Source organism: Danio aesculapii, chromosome 11 (assembly GCF_903798145.1).
Source record: "Danio aesculapii chromosome 11, fDanAes4.1, whole genome shotgun sequence".
Taxonomy (NCBI): Eukaryota; Metazoa; Chordata; class Actinopteri; order Cypriniformes; family Danionidae; genus Danio; species Danio aesculapii.
The window spans coordinates 16,225,709-16,243,311 of NC_079445.1; the positions used below are offsets into that span (position 1 = coordinate 16,225,709).

Here is a 17,603-nt window from a genome sequence, read left to right on the forward strand (position 1 = left end):
ATGGATGAATCGCTTGCTTTTTAAAATGTCTAATTATCTTGTTTAATTTCGCCCATTTTTGCAGCACCGTACAACAGGATTTCACACGCACAAACTCAAGTGTGACCGCAGCTTTACCTGTAGGTTTCAAACAAGCCTTAAGGACTCAATTAGTTTGATCAGGTTTGTTTAATTGGGGTTGGAACTAAACTGCAGAGCTCCGGCCCTTCAGGAACTGGCTTTGACACATGTGGAGTATTTGAATAATAACTGGGACCTGTTGCACAAAACCAGTTAAACAAACTCTGGGTTGCAGTGCAAGTTTTGGTTGACAAATCCAATCTGGGGTCTGTACAATTAAACCAGATTATAGGGTTCTGAAAGTCAAATTGACGACTTTTAAGACCATTATGAATTAAATTTCAGACTTATATATGATTAAATGCTAAAGTTTTTTTTCTTATTGGCCAGTGAAAGTTTTTTACTTGAAAATATTCTAATCACTTATTTCTAAGCCACATATTTTAAATAACATCTCATAACAATCAAACTCTACTACTCTTGTATACATACATTTTTTTCTAACGTAACTTTTCCTTAAAAAAAATTTTCAGAAGTTTTAAAAACTATAATAAACTAAATGTATGTGCAGTTCAGTGTCCTGACCAGGTAGCTATAAAAATAAAGAACTTTTAAATAAATGTTATTGTAAAGAAGATAATTGAACAATATTTCTAAATATTGGTATAGTTAATAAATAAAAGGTTTGTTCTTGGTGACTGGATGAATGTTGTCCCAATAGGGTATAAGCACACAGACTTAATTTTTAGTCTTTCCATTAAATCCCCACTTTTAAGGTCTGATTTATTTAAAAATCCGTAATCTTCACAGCCTGATAGATATACAATATGAAGTGAGTATCAGACTGGATAAGAAGCACTGCATTAAATTCCATTTCTGTGCTAGTGTTTACACAGTCTTTCATCTTGTTTTACGCTTGAACAACTAGATGATTGCTTAAGTCTATTTAACTGATTAATTTTTAATTACATTACAACATTGATGCTGTAGGAACCTGTAACCTGTTCCTGTAAGGAACCTTATGAATTGAAAAGTAACCTTTTACCAAAAGTTTATTATTGGCTGAAAAGTACTAGCTGTCCATTTAGCCCATTACCTAATTTGTACATGGACAATGGAAAATGACCTGTTTAAAATGATTTTAAATGGCCTACAACACAAATTTCAGTGAATTTAAGATTTTTTAGGCCTAAAATGATATTTCTGAAAATTAAGTTAACAAGTTTGACAAGTTTTAAAAATCATAACAAACTAAATGTATAAAACAGTCTGTCCAGTTCAGTGTCCTGACCAGGTAGCTATAAATACATAGAGAACTCTTAAACAAATGTTATTGTAAAGAAGATAATTCAACAATATTGGAAAATACAGTTAATAAATAAACTTTTTGTTGTTGGTGATTGGATGAATGTTGTCCCAATTGGGTAGGTGTACATGGACAATGGTAAATGAAGACCTGTTCAAAATGATTTAGGACTTACAACACAATATTTCAGTGAATTTAGGACTTTAAGACCTAAAATTTTGTTTTTGAAAATTAAGACATTTAAAGACTTTCCAAGACCCTGCAGCTAGCCAGTTAACTTTGTACCAGTTTAAGTATCATAAAGGTAGCTCAGCTCAGCTGCTTCAGTAGACAAAGTAGCTGTGGAAAACTTTAAAGGTCCCGTGAAGTGTTTTGAAGTTTACATAACCTTAACCAAAATATGAAGAGAGGGTGAGACATACAGTAGCTCCTCCCCTTTAAAAAAAACTGCCAATAGTGTTTTGTTTTTCTCACAGCTCTGCCAAGAACATGTGCATTAAATGAAAACCAAATGAGAAGTGCTTTGAAGGGGGCGGGGCATGCCAGATATTAGAGAGCATTTGATTGGTCCAGATTCGCTAAAAAACTGAAGTATGAAGTGATGTGAAAAAAATTCTTGATCAATTCAGGCGGAAGTAACAAACTGCAAGCTTTGGGTGTCTATATCTTCTAATCGCAAATTTTGTCACTGTTTTGGAGCACGCTAGCGTATAGACATCATTAAAATTAGCATACTGATTGCAACATCTAAAAAACTTTATTTTAATGTCACAGGACCTAAAATGTCACAAGCGTAAAACCCAAAGCAGAGTTAAACTAACCTGTTAGTAATCATGGTAGCCTCTGGCCATGGAGTTGTAGGGCATGCCGGTCCTATAATCGTCTTGCATTTCTGAATCTAGAGGCATTCCATCCATATGCATGCCATCAGCATATCCACCGTATCCAGCAGGACCGTAGCCATCAAGCTCTGTACCGCAAAAAATAAAATGTATATCAAAACATTAGCCGTCGGTACAATGATCTGATCTCTGCAGAGTCAGTAATGCATTTTAGATTAAGTGACAGACATGGAGAGAATTGGATGGAAAATTTTCAGTAAGGACACTATACTGACCTTCATCGCCAAGGACGGGATCCATCACGGTGTTGTGTGCCTAAAATGTAACAAGAAAACGGTCAATCCCTGTGGTCCATGTACAGGTTTCTTTGAAAAATTTGCATGTTTGTTGAGATTTATGCCACTGTATTGTTCCCATTTAGCTTTTTTTTGGAAATTTTATTTCTTAAAAGCATTCATATTTAGCATAAATATCTATATCTATAAATATCTAGATAGTTATCTATCTATCTGGTTCATAAACATTTTTACTACAAAAATTCCTTGACTTTTCCAGGACTTTCAAGTCAATTTTTATGATGTAATGTTTCATGTAATGTCTATGTTTACAAGATAAATAATAAGACAAACGATGCAGGTTTAAATTTATTACAGCATATCATAAAACAAGCAACAATCTCTTTAGTTTCAATTTGTTTTTATATTTATGTAAAATAGATTATGCTTACCCGGCACTAATAATGTGAGAGTATGTTTTTGGCCAAGAAAAGAAACGTAAAAACAACTACGCTCCATTCCAGTATACAGATATTTGTCAAACTAATGTTAGATGACGTTAACAGTTTGTTAAAATAGTAATAGTAGGTAAAACTACTTCAATTGTAAAGCTGCGATCACACTGCACTTTTCGCTCCATAGACTTCCATTCATAGGTATGCAAATGTGGCAGACAAGAAACGCAAGCATGTGCGACAAGTTTCGCATTTCACTGCATTCGAAAGTTCAAGCTTGGTGAATTCCTACCTGCAAAATCACATCAGTACGACCAATAATGTTTATTAATCATATTGTTTAACCCCGCCAAGTACAAGCACTAGTGTGACCGCAGTTTAAGTCACTTTAGACAAAAACATCTGATAATGACTAAATGTCATTTCCATGACTTTTCCAAAACTTTGTGGGTTTTTCCCAAACTTTTCCAGGCCTGGAAAATGTCAAGTCAAAATTCATTCATTCATTCATTCATTCATTCATTCATTCATTCATTCATTCCTTCCTTCCTTCCTTCCTTCCTTCCTTCCTTCCTTCCTTCCTTCCTTCCTTCCTTCCTTCCTTCCTTCCTTCCTTCCTATCTATCTATTCACCTACCTACCTACCAAATAAGTTTGATATTGAAGTGAATGGTAGTTTAGAGTGAATGATATTTTTGACCAGTGAACTAAGAACTCTTTCTGTCTTTCGTATTTGAAATCTGGTCCCCAGAAAGAAAAAACAATATTCAAAGCCAAATATGATACAATATATTGCATTTCTTTTTCTTTCTTGTAATATATATTTTCCATGTGCAATATGTAACATTATGAAACTGCGATGGGTAACAAAATTAAGGTAATAGTTTAGTTATTTTATACTGGCTTGTGTAACATTTGATTCAAATAACAGACTAAAATATTTCTGTTATGACAGCTCCACAGCACTAGAGGGCAAACTCACCATTTCCCAAGCCTCAGGGTCGTGTTTGAAGAGTGAGTGTGTGAGTTCTACTGAAACTCGTTTCTTATAGTCTGGGTTTTTGTCCTCAGCAGTTCTGTAGAGAACAGCAGCAGCATAGGTGGCTGAAGAAAAAAAAAATGACAAAATGCTTTGTTACACTCTTAAAGCCAAAGGTTTATAGTTTTAAACTGTACACTACATACACATGAACACTATAAAGTTTCAAACTGCCATTTTCTACAGATGTTATGAGCAAAAACATCATTGTACACATTTTAACCAAGACCATAACCTTTAAAATTGAAGAGTGCAGGAAAAATGGAAAAGGGAAATTTGCTTCTGTAAGGCACTTTTCAGATTTTAAAGGTTGTGCAAACAAAGTTTTAATAAAATATATTTAAAAAAAAAACCCATAAAATAAATGTATGACTAATTTTAGGGATGTGTTGAAATTTCAATTTAGTCTGATACTGATAATGATGACATTAAAAGTAAGCATTTATTGGTCGACACCAAAATGGCTGCCAATGCATCTGACATCTCTGCCTAATTCAGTCAGGTGATAGTAAATGACACAGACATTTATTGTCAGAAAAGTCTAAAGTAGTTCTATAAAATTATTTACAAACTTTAAAACAATGACCCAACAAAGTGTTGCTACTACCCTGTGAAGTATTTGCAGTTCAAGAAATCTACCTTTGAGCATACTGTATGTACAGTTGAAGTCAGAATTATTAGCCCTCCTGAATTATTAGCCCCCCTCTATATTTTTTCCTCAATTACTGTTCAATGAAAAGAAGATTTTTTTCAACACATTTCTAAACATACAAGTTTTAATAACTCATTTCTAATAACCGATTTATTTTATCTTTGCCATGATGACAGTAAATCATATTTGACTAGATATTTTTCAAGATACTAGTATTCAGCTTAAAGTGACATTTAAAGGCTTAATTACGTCAATTATTAATCATTGTATAACGATGGTTTGTTCTGTGAATAATTTGAAAAAAAAAAATGCTTAAAGGGGCTAATAATATTGACCTTAAACATTTTTTTTTTTTTAAACAGCTTTTATTCTAGTCGAAATAAAACAAAAAAGACTTTCTCCAGAAGAAAAAATATAGGAAAAACTAAAAAAAATCTCTTAATCTGTTAAACATCATTTGGGAAATATTTGAAAAAAAAAAATTGACAGGAGGGCTAATAATTTTTACTTTAACTGTATATACACAATGCTTAAACTGAAACTTGATCTGCTCTGTTTGGCTTTGGACGATTCTCTCTCACTCACCAATGCCTTCATTGCTGGAGTGAAGGAGCTCCATGAGAGGAGCACTGGCTCCTTCCGCATCGATGATCTCAGCCGACTGTTTATCAAGAGCCAGTTCACACAGAACACCAGCTGCCACACGCTTGACGTTATCCAGTGGAGAATACAACAGCTGCACGGACAGAAAACATGTCTTATACTCTTACCATGTTAAATGAAGACCAAACACTATTCACAAAACCACTCGCAGACACGTACATAAAAACGGTCATAAAATAGCACAACAGTGAGAAAATGTAAACATTACCTGAACAAACAGAGGAATGGTGTCCATGTTGGCAATGGTGCCTCTGTTAATAGGATCTCTGGCCATGATATGAAGAGCACCAGTGCAGCCCTCAACAATCTCCTCCATTCTTACCCCATCCTGAAAAACAGGGGAAAATGTGTCATTATTATAATTCACAGACAAAATAGTATCTTTTTGAAACTACAGAGTTGAACAATTTGTGTTCCCCCGTTCACGTGGGTTAGTTCCGGGTGCTCCGGTTTCCCCCACAGGTCCAAAGACATGAGCTATAGTGGAATTGGGTAAGCTAAATTGTCCGTAGTGCATGTTTGTGATAGGATGTGTGTGGACGTTTCTCAGTGATGGGTTGCAGCTGGAAGGGCATCCGCTGTGTAAAACATATGCTGGATAATTTGGCAGTTCATTCCACTGTGGCAACCCTAGATTAATAAAGGGACTAAGCCGAAAAGAAAATGAATCAATGAATGTTTCTGTTTGGTAACGATTACCTAAAGAATAATTATTTAAATAACCAACCATTGTCATTTTAACAGCTCAATACTCAAGAGTTGTATGTGTTTGGTTAATTAAAAAGAAGCAGTTCATAAGAGTCGCTTGTTTAGGAATTGGACTGCACTGCTTGTTTGTGATTCATTAAATTGAACCAGCTCCTTCATTTATAAACTGAACAGCACCGTTTCAGATTCACTAAAAAGAAAGTCTCATTAAAAATCAATCATTTAGAACTACACTGGTTGTGCTGCATTGTTTTGATTCACTTTAAAAAAAGCTGATGGTGATCACCCACAATGCTCGGCATCTGTTGGTGCCATGTGAATTGGCTTTTAGAGTTCATTCGGGAAAGTCATTTGTCTTTTTTAAATGATTAAACCATTGGCTCCCTAAACTAAATGTCTTAGGCTGTGCTCGAAATCGCTTAATACTCAAGTAGGTACTACATTTGAATTTACTACATGACTGTTAGAAAAGTACATTCTATATGGTATCAATGCGAGTAGTATGAATGGATTTGGATGTACTACATCTGCCATCTGCTCGCATATAGCTTTCAACAAACTATAAACTATAGTTTCAAAGTAATCATGTCATCGACCCATGAACATTTCCTGCTTGTTATCAAACTATTTCAGAACTGTTTTCAATCATAACGTAATGTTAAAACAGCTATAATAACATTATTTATCAATATGTGGCTCTTTTTGGATCCTCGGAAGCGATTGAAATTAAAAATGTAAAACAGGAAATACGTAGGGACCATTGTTTTTGTTTACATCCCTCAAAATGGTCAATACAGTAGGGAAATATGCAATTTCATACACAGTCTTAGTTAAAGTCCCAAGTGAGGAATTCAAACCTGGTATGATCGTTGAGCAGATGAACCGGGTTTCTGTGCATCCTGATGAGCTTTTGAAAGCAAAGTGACCAGTTTGGGAATGGCTTCAGCGTCCCTCAAAGGAGCCTGATTGGCTGGACACAGTGCCAGGTTACGGATCAGACCAACCACAGCCTGTGACGAAGACAAATGTGAAGTCAGCAAGAGAATGTAGCAAACAACAAGCTCATTAAAGCCTTTGATGGTATAAACAACTCACTGAGAGGGAAAACCACCCATAAAACACTGAGCAACAGCTATCAAGTTATCCCACCTATTTCTGGATGTATACAATACATGAATCTATTTGGGAATAGATTTTGTGTGATACTTCATGTGTTTACACATTGTTAACATTTAATTATCAAGTTGCTGTTGTTATATTTCTATGTGTTGCTAGTATATTTCTAACACATTTTAGCAAGTTGCTAACGTTTTGAGCATAAAAAGTTTTAGCACATGCTAATATGAGGCTAATATTTAACACAGCGCTATCCATGTTTTACAATATTGATAGCATGATTTAGTGCATGTTGTGTCCCAAAATGATGATGCATATGATATGTAATACGATTCATAACTTACTACCAAAATAGCAAAGATACATCCGTGAGAAGTATTTTAAGGAGCATTTGGTCAGCAAAACATCTGCTTTTCCAGTAAAAAACAAAACAAATTAAAATATTATGCTGTTAGGTTGTTTTGAAGCATGACTGTTGGTTTGAGCTGGCCTTTAGCTTGTTTTAACTGGTCAGGTGCTGGTCCTGAGCAGATTAAATCATGCATTCGCTAGTGTTATCTACAATGTTGTTTACCTTATCTCCGTTGAAGATATTCAGCACACAAAAAAGAAAAGCCCTTTCCTATACTGAAAAAAGTGTTGCATGCAAAACTGTTGCAAACAATTTATTTGTGTTGAATTTAAACAAACAAATTAAATTGAGCCATGTTCAACTTAATTTGTTTGTTTAAATTCAACCCAAATAAATTGTTTACAACCACTTAACGTAAAAAATATTAAGTAAATCCAAGGAATCATCTTTGAATCATTTTTTTCAGTGTACATGAATACGAAGTACATTTCCAAATTGATCTCATATCTATAATATTTATCTTATCATAAATATAAATAAAGATACATTTTTGTTAGGGGTAAGCAATATGATATATATCGTATGGGAACATAAAAAGTCTATTGTTTGCTACTATGCTCTATTGTTTATTTTGTGGTGTCACAAAACACATTTTTATTTTACATTTTTATGAAATATTTTTTCAAAATTTATATGAGCACAATATTGCACACATTGTGAGAAAGTTTCAATCTTAAATATATAGTGTTTACATTTTGCATGTCATTTAGAATTTTGTTGTTGGGTCTACAATTGTTAATTTTGGAAAAGTGTTTTTTTATTTTATTTCTATATTTTACATTTCAAATTCTTTTTCCAAGTTCTAAATAAAGTGAGAAATACGAGTACATTTCTGAGAATATACTTTAAACTGCAAAAAGAAATAGTTCTTTACAATAGTCAATACATATAAAGTATTAATCGATTGAATTTACATTCATATCATGCTATATATGTCTATGCACGTTTGTCAAAATGCACTTAACAGCAACATACAAGTATGTACTGAATTTCTTAAATGTCAATCGTGTATCACCAGTTAAACCTTATTACATTTTCTGCCAAGGTGGCTTTTTTTTACAGCAAATAGACACTCTATTAATGGGATTGGGTCTGATTAGGTCCATTTGGAAAAAGAGAGCATTAATATTGAGCTGACCCTTAAGTTTTCTGATCCAAATGGACCTGTGAAAACCTCTATATAAAAGCTATCATATCATCAATTTAGTCAGTTTTTCAATTATGAACTTTTTTTTTTTATTAATTGCTTTTCAACAAAGACAAAGTACACAGAGCAGATTTAACAATAAACATGAAAAAAAAGTATAAAACAAAAGCACAAACTGAGATTAAATATAAATGTATGTAATTATGTGAGGTGTTAGTGTGTAAGTGTTATGGGAATTGAAGGTACATCTCTAAATTGTGCATAAGTATTGAATTTGGAAGTAGAGGAGTTTAAGAGAGGAGCAAATCAAATTATAAGTAATTGCAATTAGGAGAAAAAAAAACAAACAATAAAATATTAATAATGACAGAAAGCAAAGTTTTGTGTGGAAGAGTGTGTGTGTTTAGTTTAAAGCGGTTGAAATATAGATATAGAAGAAATGGATTCCAGATGTTGGTAAAGACAAACATATTTTTATTTGTTCTAATGTAATATATTCTGTAAGAAGATTGGCCCAGTGGTTAATATGAATACAATTTTTAGTTTTCAAGTTTATTAAATATTTTTCATGGTGATAGTGAGGGAAATTAAGAGTGCTAGAAAGATTGTTTCTGGGGTGTTACCAAGTAAGCAAAGTGATGGAGATAATGGGAGATAATCTAAAGGAAAGTGTTTGAGTGATGGATATCCAAAAAGAGTGAACAGGCATTTATTTACCTTGACAACTGGCCAGTGGTAGGGTTGATTGAGCAGTTTGACAATAGCAGGGATCCCGTAATGCATTCGTACGGCATTCTGTGCCGTCTCAGCCTCTGGGTGCCGGCTGGTGAGGTGGCGCAGGGCGCAGACGGCTGGCTCGATCACGTCCTGTTTTGAACTGGCCCTCAGGATGGTGTGAATGAGAGCCTCCACGCCGTTACTCTGGGTCACCTGTGTTTTGTTGCGTGTGTTGTTGCAGGTGAGGTTGGACAGGACACCTGTGGCGCAGGTCAGCATGTTGATGTCATCAGCAGACAGCAGACCGACCAACACTTGAAGCAGATTCTCCATGCCATCCTGCAGGGGGCGAGCGAGAGCATGTTTAGACACCAATGCATATTTTCATGATGGCAATCAAACTGAGTTTAAGCAGAAGGGCTTTGACTTTGTGTCTCTCACTGTGCTGCGCAATAGCTAAAAGCCCCCCTCATGCAGATAATATACTTCTGCAGTGTTTATGAAACTGCTGCTTGTTTTGCAATTTAAATAGAAAGAATGTACATAGTAACCACAACTGATTAAAACGTCTTGATTCCAAAAGTAGAAGTGAACAGTATGTTCTTGAATACAAACACAAGTTATTGGAGGCAGACATTGGTTTTAATATTTACTATAACTTTAATTACTTTTTAAATTTAATATTTACTAATCTATACTACAAAAAGAATTAATTTGAATGCATTTAAAGGAACATTCCATGTCTTTTTGGAAATAGTCCAGAGTAAACAGTTGAGCTTAAATATTGTTGAATCCTTTTAGCCAATCTCCAGGTCTGGTGGGAGCACTTTTAGCTTAGCATAAATCATTGAATTGGATTAGACCATTAGCACCTCACTCAAAAAAAAAATCTTCTGTGGTTGAAGCATTTAACAAACTTAAATAAAAATGAAAAGTTGCCAGTTTCTATGTCAATATGGCTAGGAACTATACTCTCATTCTGGCGTAATAATCAAGGATCTATGCTTCCATATCATGACTGCAGTAGGTGCAATGATGTTACGCAGCACCTGAAAACAGTCCCACGTTTTATTATTACGCGTATTATTATTATTGTGCCTGCTGCAGTCATAACAACAAAGATGTTTGCAAAGATGAACTACAAAAGAGTCAAGCTTTAAATAGGAAAATTATCAAAACTCTTTTAAAAAAATTTGAGCGAGATGATAATGGTCTAATCCAGGGGTGTCCAAACTCGATCCTGGAGGGCTGGTGTCCTGAAAAGTTTAGTTCCAACCCCAATCAGACACACCTGGGCTAGCTAATCAAGCTCTTACTTGGCTTTCTGGAAACATCCATGCAGGTGTGTTGAGGCAAGTTGGAGCTAAAATCTGCAAGGCACTGACCCTCCGGGACCGTGTTTGGACACCCCTGGTCTAATCTGATTTAATGATTTATGCTAAACTAAGATAAAAGGCTCCTGGGATTCAGAGATTGGCTGAACGGATTAAAAATGGTTCAACTCAAATGTTTAACTCTAAGGGATTTGTAAAAAAAATTAGCCTACCATTCCTTTACATCATTGTGAGTCCACCTTGATTGAGTGCTAGTGGTATAGATGTAGTTTGTCTACGTGTAAGTGAGAGAAAGAGTTTGCATGAGAGAGTTAAATGCATAAATTAACCTGTTTAGTTGCAGCATCTGACAAGTTTCTCAAAGTCCACAAGCAGTTTTGCATCAGACGTTGACTTGAGCCTGACAGATGTTTACCAAGAGCTTGCATTCCACCTGAAAATGAGAAAACGGAACAAGGCTTAGTGGTTATAAGTCTAATGTTTAAAAACTAGAACTATTATTTGAAACAATCATGATTTTATATAACATATTTAAGCTAACTATTTCTCTTTTTAATTTAGTTTAACGTGATGCGCTAAAAAAAAAAAAAACTACAACTGTATATTCATAATAAAATGATTAAATAAATATTAACAAAAATAAAATTAACATGGGCGACACGGTGGCTCAGTGGTTAGCACTGTGGCCTCACAGCAAGAAGGTCACTGGTTCAAGTCCCGGCTGGGCCAGTTGGCATTTCTGTGTGGAATTTGCATGTTCTCCCCGTGTTGGTGTGGATTTCCTCAGAGTGCTCCAGTTTACCCCACAGACCAAAGACATGCGGTACAGGTGAATTGAAAAAAACTAAATTGGCCATAGTGTGTGAGTGGGTGTGTAGGGATGTTTCCCAGTACTGGGTTGCAGCAGGAAGGGCATTTTGGAATTTGGACTTTTTTTAATGTGCTGCCTGTTATCCTTGTCCAGTATAATTAAATATCCTTGATTAGTATAATTAAAAGAAACTAATTCAGCACATTAATTACTATATTTGGAGGAGAAGTTGAGTTTTCCAGTTTGACTCACCAGCATCTACGATGGCAGGCTTGTTGCTAGGACAGACAGAGAGCACTTTCAGCACACGACTGGTGGTCCACAGCAGCTTCTCATAGTTGTAAGTCCTCATGATGTTGACAAGACCCTCAGGACCACCATTAGCCAGGATAATCAGCTGAGAATCAATCAGAACAATGTTAACATGCCATCAAATCATGGAGAAAAAAACAACTACTAAATACTTTTAATATAGAGTTGAAGTCAAAATTATTCGCCCTCCTGTGAATATTTTTTTCTTTTTTAAATATTTCCCAAATGATATTTAACAGAGCAAGGACTTTTTCACAGTATTTCCTATAATATTTTTTCTTTAGAAAAAAAAGTCTTATTTGTTTTATTTCAGCTACAATAAAAAGTATTTATTAAAGTTTTAAAAACTTTTTAAAGGTCAATATTAGCCAACTTAAACGATATATATTTTTCGATGGTCTACAGTACAAACCATTGTTACACAGTGACTTGCCTAATTAGACTTACTTGCCTAGTCAACCTAGTTAAGTCTTTAAATGTAACTTTAAGATAAATACTAGTATCTTGTAAAATATCTAGTCAAATATTATGTACTGTCCTCATAGCAAATATAAAATAAATCAGTTATTAGAAATGAGTTATTAAAACTATTATGTTTTCAAATCTGTTGGAAAAAAAAAATCTTTCGTTAAACAGAAATTGAGGAAAAAAATATAAAGGGGGCTAATAATTAAGAATGGCTAATAATTCTGACTTCAACAGTATATGATATAGGTATCATAAACACCTTGCTCTCCTGGTTGCCATAGGACAGCAGCTGTAAGCAGTCTGTGGTGATGGCCAGGAATTTGGGGTTGCTTTTCTTAAGCAGGGGAACCATCCTCTGGAGACCATCAGCCAGACGCACCGCCATCTTGGCTCCCTCTTGGTGCAAAAGCAGGTTGTGGAGGGTGGTGATGGCGTAGAAAAGAACAGAGTCCATTGGAGAGCTGCAAAAGGAATGGGTTGGTTAATACAAATCAGTTGCTGGAATATCTTAACTATTAGGAATATCAAAGTTAACAATGTTTATAAAACTTTGATGCACACAATTGCTGTTAAAGACAGTTTAATGAATAATTTAATAAATAATTAGTTTAATGCTGCACACATACAGCTTATAAAAGCTCAATGAGCCCCTATTGTGTGTTTTTGAAAAAGACCTTCCATGCAGTGTGTAACACAGCACTAAGTGAATGAAAACATCCAGCTGAGGTTTAAATCTGAAAGTGCACTGTGTTTAAAACTATTGATTCTTTAATGTAAAATGGACTCGGTGTCAAATAAATGAATCGTGTTGGGTTATGATCTTTTGCTTGAACGAGTCAACGTCAATACGATACATCACCAAATTTAAAGTGCCGGTTCTGGTAAAACGTGAACACGCCTTTCCCTTCAGACACTAGAGCGCGGGGGATCACAGGACTAATTATGACACGAGGATGACGATCACTGACAGATGGAGATTTTGCTGCGGGGATTAAAGGGTAAAGTTCATTTTCACAACAATACCACAACACCAACCTAATGCTGTGTTTGTTCCTGTCATTTTTCTGAGTTTTGATACAATAACCTACGCTGCAACGCGGGATTTGTCAGCCGTTTGCTATTGAAGGAGCAGCAGAGACTATGTATGAGACTTTGTCAGACTTTGACAGGGACTTTGTCAGTAACTGTTACAATTCATAGGGACCAGTTTCTTCTTCCTCCGGATCATAACATGTAAGTGTAATTAAAATTGTTGCCTCGTTTGCAAAATATGTATTTAATAGTGGGTTGTAACTTGTAAACGCTCTGCGCGGCTTGTAATCATTTATCTAGCTGAACCCAGTCAACCAATCACAACAGACTGGGTCATCGGAACAATCAGTGCAGATTAGCCTTACGCTACGGAGGGGTTTGGGAACAAATGAATCGCTGAACAAATCATATGGGAGTCGTTGGGATAATTAGGTAAAAATAAATGCATTTTATAAGACAATGAAAGTGTTGTTGGAGACCAAAAACCAAAATATGACCTTTTATGATGCAATTTTTTTTGTCTTTTTAGCAAAAATAAAGTTTTTGTTAAGTAATACATTTGTCATCATTATAGGAGTACAACTTAAATTTGTACCAACTATAAACAATTCAAATATAATAAAAACATAAAATAAATAAAACAAAACAAAACAAAATCTCCGGAAAAATATCCAAGCTTGATTATAAAGATTTATTTTTTTACAAATGTTTTTCCAGCTTTTTATGTTTGCAACCTTAAGATATGAAGCACCATAACCTTGAATTAATCTTTCAAATTTATAAATTAAGGTATCTTTAATTTCTATTGAAACATACGCGGATAATAAAATTCTATAAACAGTTTTATATATTTCCCAATTAAACAAAAACTTACATTTTGTCACCATTTATTTACCGCTTTATACTCAAAATAAAATAAAAATATAAAACTTATTTGCAATGAGTATTATCTCAGGCAGAATATCCAAGCTTGGTATTAAAGTTTGCCTTAAGCGGAAGGTGTTTGTAACATTTTATTTCAGTATGTTGATCCACTTGCAACTGAAACTTTATACTGAGCAGGGGTCAGGGCTTTCATTTTGCAAATTATTCTTTTGGAGCAAACTAATGGTAAGAGAGGTCTGGTCAAGAAAATTATGGCTGAAGCATCAAACTGACGTCAGCAGAGTAGAACTGGCACTCCAAATGCAGAAGCAAATGGCCAGACTTTGATTGAAGATTACCAAAACAACTTTTTTCCAGTGGATTAACCTGCATGGATTAAATGTTAATCTACAAAATAACAATGTGCAGAAGCAAGATATTTATTGTAAACTTTGAATTCAGACTCCTGATCAATAAAGGGACTAAGCCGAAGGAAAATGAATGAAGGAGTTTTGAATTCACACGGACTAATGAATATAGCACAGTGTAATTATTAAGACTTTTGATGTTTTTGAAGTATAGTCTACTTTTTTTTTTCAGTATTACAGTCTCTCTCTCACCTCAGCATGCGCACCAGAGCTGGAATGCCGCCTGATTTGAAGATGGCGAGCAGTCCTTCACGCTGGTGCGAAAGGTTGTGCAGGATGCTGGCTGTGGCGCGGGTCGTCTCCATGTCGGTTGTGTTCTGCATGGCTCTCACTACAGCAGCCACCATCTGCGGGGACTGCATAAGAGCCCGTCGGGATGCCTCCTTGCGGGTCAGCTGGTTCACGATCATAGCGGCTTTGTTCACAACCAACTGAAGTCAAAAGAAACACCACAGGATCAAAAATAAGCTGAGAATTTGAAACCACAACATAACTGATATTTTTCGCATGTACATTTGATAATTTTAGATTAATACATTACAGATAAATAACCAGATTGTTTTATATACCAGCGACATTTCTATCATCTAAACATTTGTAAATGTTTGCTTGCTAGATTGTTCCACATAATTCAATCACATACCAACACAAACCGACTAACTTAATAATTTGTACAAATTTAAGAAGATTGAAAAAAAAACTATTAAGATGTGCCCAAGATCTAAAGAATTGTGTTGTTTCAACTCATTTTAAATAAGTAATCTGAACAAGCAGCATAAGTCATTTTTGAATAAATTAATGTGTTCAACTATGTTAATTTCTAGATAATGGTTAATATAAAACGATTTCCATTTTCATTTTTCTCCTTTGTCATTATGTTTAGTGTTTTGATTAATAAATGTGATTAATAAATCGCACCTAACATAGTGAGCGGCGATAATCCCCGTTTTTTATGGCGGATCGTACAACTTTTCTGGTGCTGAAAGTTTTTAGTGAACTTGAAAAGTTTGCCCTCAAAATGGCTGACTCCCTCAGCAGTGTCCTACCCTGACTACTGAACAAGAGGGATGATTGAGATGCACCATGTACAATTACAAACCAGATCTGCTCTGATACAAATCAGCCAATCACTATGTGCATCGTTCATAAGCCTGCTGACATCCATAGCAATGAGGATAACGAGAAAGACTTCTCTCTGTTCCTTAGTAAAAAAAGTTTGTGTCAGCAGATTTGTGAATAGGTTCATATGCTACAGTGATTTAGGAGAATTCCTATATGTAAGATCAAATGTTCTATAAATGCAGGCCCTGATGTCTGATGCGAGCAGCAGCATACCTGGTCTTCATCGTTGAGGAGTTTGGTGAGCTCTGGGATGGCACGTGTGGCGAGTTCAGCGTCGTCCTGATAGTTGATGAGGTGAACGATGGCAGCTTTGAGCTGCTGAGATGGTTCGGCCAGCTTCTGTACATTGGTCTGCTGAGATGGATCGATCTGTGTGGAAAGGATGGCCGATCCCTCCATCACAGTCTCAGGAAACATGGCCGCCCTCACACGCTGAGCACGAGTCAAGTGGTACTGAGACTCCACCTCTATAGAAAACAGATAAAGAAAGGATTATGAACTTAACTCTTTATTTTGAGCATTTTTTTAGTTTTTTAGTTTAGTTGGCAAACTAATATATAGCGTTGCCAGACGTCCCCTTCTTTCCTTTGTTTCAGCTTTATTTTTAGTGTAACAACTTATTATGTCCTCAAAGTTGAGTGCTAGCAACATGGTGCATCTAAAAATCACATTTTCCAACTATATAAATTCTATAAGTAGTAGGGATGTCGCGATACCATTAATTCACGTTACGATACTATGCCAGCTGAAGTATTGTGATACCAAGTGGAATTGCTATACTGTAATTCATAACTCAAATTTATGAAATAAAGAACATTGTCAGAAATACTATACATGTTATAATAAGTCTACTTGAATTGAATTCATAACTCCCTTATTATTGAAAAAAGTATTTTCACACCACTTCACCTATAATGCATAAGTTCTTTTTGTTTATTTTATAGATAAATGACCAACAAAAATACACTAAAATAAAGATACAAATTATACAGAATGAAATTCGTTACAAAAATGCTCTTTCTGTACAAAATTTGGCTATATGAAGTGGTCAAAAATTGTTTCAATGTTTCCTGTTGCTCTTTTGGCCTTTTCATTTTTATTTTTTTAGTCTTATCAGGTAACAATCCAACATAATTCAAAATTTCACTTTGTGAGCTGTTCTTCTTAAGAGATTGTTGCAGTTGTTGTAGCTACTAAATCCTATTGACAGGAACAGAAATGAAGTGATTCAGATGTGTGTTCGAACTGAAGCATCAGAAATGTGCAAAAGGCTACCATAAAAGCCATGATTTTTAGTTTTGAAGTCTTAAAGGGCTCCACAGACTATTCAAATAAAATGGTACAAACGTGAGTCTTTTAGTGACTTTTCCACATGCACCATTATGCATTGTAGATAGAACATTAATGATGATACTACCATTTACAAAGTACAGTGGCACTGCCAGTAATTTGGAGCTATAGTATCATGATACTACCATACCGGTAAACCATGCAACCCTAGTGAGTAGTAGGCCCAAATTCATAGTATTCAAAAAAAGTAGGCGAGAAGTACCCAGATGACCTACTACTTCTGGCAAGATTCTGAAGTCTGCATTTAATGGACACTATACTATCCCATGAGGCCACAGAAGCGAATTTATCAATAGAAGGAGCGATGCAACTGACACATGTAGGTCAAGCGACAATGAAAACATGGCAGATGTAGTACATTCCAATTCCATTCATACTACTCATATTCCAGCTAAACCTGGATGATGATGTTTCAAATGATGAAATGTAACTTATTCGCATCCATTCATGTGATTTAATTTGTATGGAAATGTGTGGGTTTTTAAAGGGA

At 35.1% G+C, this 17,603-nt stretch overlaps 1 protein-coding gene across 2 annotated transcripts in view; it reads right to left on the reverse strand.

Moving 5' to 3' along the window:
• The window catches only part of jupa (junction plakoglobin a), a 53,431-nt gene that overhangs the window by 1,285 nt on the left and 34,543 nt on the right, over positions 1-17,603 (reverse strand). For both annotated transcript variants that reach the window (XM_056467680.1, XM_056467681.1), the window contains exons 4-15: positions 15,977-16,230; positions 14,834-15,072; positions 12,577-12,778; positions 11,790-11,934; positions 11,056-11,159; positions 9,393-9,731; positions 6,858-7,010; positions 5,501-5,620; positions 5,215-5,365; positions 3,921-4,042; positions 2,484-2,523; positions 2,188-2,336 (exon numbers count right to left, since the gene is read on the reverse strand). In XM_056467680.1, coding sequence (XP_056323655.1) covers positions 2,191-2,336; positions 2,484-2,523; positions 3,921-4,042; positions 5,215-5,365; positions 5,501-5,620; positions 6,858-7,010; positions 9,393-9,731; positions 11,056-11,159; positions 11,790-11,934; positions 12,577-12,778; positions 14,834-15,072; positions 15,977-16,230 — 2,015 coding nt within the window. In that variant the 3' untranslated portion in view covers positions 2,188-2,190. The remainder of the gene's footprint in view (positions 1-2,187; positions 2,337-2,483; positions 2,524-3,920; positions 4,043-5,214; positions 5,366-5,500; positions 5,621-6,857; positions 7,011-9,392; positions 9,732-11,055; positions 11,160-11,789; positions 11,935-12,576; positions 12,779-14,833; positions 15,073-15,976; positions 16,231-17,603) is intronic.